The following is a 1,312-nucleotide window of genomic DNA, read 5'->3' as shown; positions in this document are numbered from 1 at the left end:
GGCACTACCTGGGAAGAGGGGGCAGTGTGGCACTACCTGGGAGGGGGCTGTGTGGCACTACCTGGGAAGAGGAGGCTGTGTGGCACTACCTTGGAGGGGGGCTGTGTGGCACTATCTACAGAGGGCACTAAGTTTATGGGGGTACAAACTGGGGGCTTAACTTTTCTATGGGGAAAAAAACAGGGCCTAACATCTATATGGGGTTACAAAGTGATGATTTCTGCCATATTACTGCCCCTGTGAGTTCACCCGCAAAGGGGCCTACTAAGACTGTGTCGCCCAAGGGCCCACATAAAGCTGGAGCCAGCCTTGCACACACATAACATACATATTAAAACACACACATAATTACACACACATAATAACACACACATAATAACACACACATAATAATACACACACACACACACACACACAATAACACACACATACAAATACACATAATAACAAACATAAAAAGACACACACAAAAATACACACACAAAAATACACACACACACTCACACACACACACACGCAGACAATAGTCTTAATAACACACACATAATAACACAGGTATCTGCTCTTTAGTACATGTGGGTGGCCCTTAAAAGGGCCTTTGGGTCAATAAGAGAGGCTTTTAGATGCCTGGAGAGCGTTGGTTTATCTGGACGTACCAGCGGGGCTCGGCCTGGATCTTGGGCACGATGCCCCCCTGCGCTACGATGACATTTTTAAGCAGCTCGTCCAGCTCCACATCTCGATGCATTGCCAGCTGTAGGTGACGAGGTGTAATGCGGCAGCTATTACGACGTAGGGCTGCGATGCCGGCGCCAACCAGGATCTCTGCAGTCATATACTCCATCACAGCGGCCAGGAACACTGGAGCATCAGAACTGAAGCGTCTGCCATAATTCCGTTTCCTCAGAATGCGGTGTATACGGCCAACTGGAAACTTCAGGCCAGCCCTGGATGTTCTGCTCCTGGCTGTGGCTCTTCTCTTTCCTCTCAGACTTTCTCTTTCTGACATGTTCACAAGAAACAAAAGGACTACTGCATAAAACAATAATCCAGAATGAGCAGAGCAGGTGGCGGCTGCTATTTATACCCAGTGCTGCTCTCTGGTGCAATTCCAAGTCATGACCTCACAGTCAGCCTGACTATTACCTCAGGGGTGGTTCTAATTGGCTCTTCTGGGTGGTGCTGCTTTCTGATTGGTGGAATTCCAAGTCAGATTTATAATATTACAGTTAGAAAGAGATGTTTAATTTGCTTCATTTAAATGACCTGTTCTGCACTCTGATTGGTGGAAATTCAATTTAGCTTCAGGACA

General features: G+C 47.0%; 1 protein-coding gene across 1 annotated transcript; it reads right to left on the bottom strand.

The window, feature by feature from the left end:
- Positions 1 to 619: 619 nt before the first annotated feature.
- LOC142750313 (histone H2A-like) lies at positions 620 to 1,009 on the bottom strand. The gene has a single exon (XM_075859310.1). It carries the CDS (start codon positions 1,007 to 1,009, stop codon positions 620 to 622), a length of 390 nt encoding a protein of 129 aa, XP_075715425.1.
- Between the last annotated feature and the right edge of the window lie 303 nt (positions 1,010 to 1,312).

Source organism: Rhinoderma darwinii, chromosome 3 (assembly GCF_050947455.1).
Source record: "Rhinoderma darwinii isolate aRhiDar2 chromosome 3, aRhiDar2.hap1, whole genome shotgun sequence".
Classification (NCBI taxonomy): domain Eukaryota; kingdom Metazoa; phylum Chordata; class Amphibia; order Anura; family Rhinodermatidae; genus Rhinoderma; species Rhinoderma darwinii.
Note: the sequence above shows the minus strand (reverse complement) of the source record. Positions and strands in the feature narration are given on the sequence as shown.

Excerpts from the sequence above, each read along its gene's own strand:
- LOC142750313 (XM_075859310.1), bottom strand. The coding sequence starts at position 1,009 with ATGTCAGAAAGAGAAAGTCTGAGAGGAAAGAGAAGAGCCACAGCCAGG.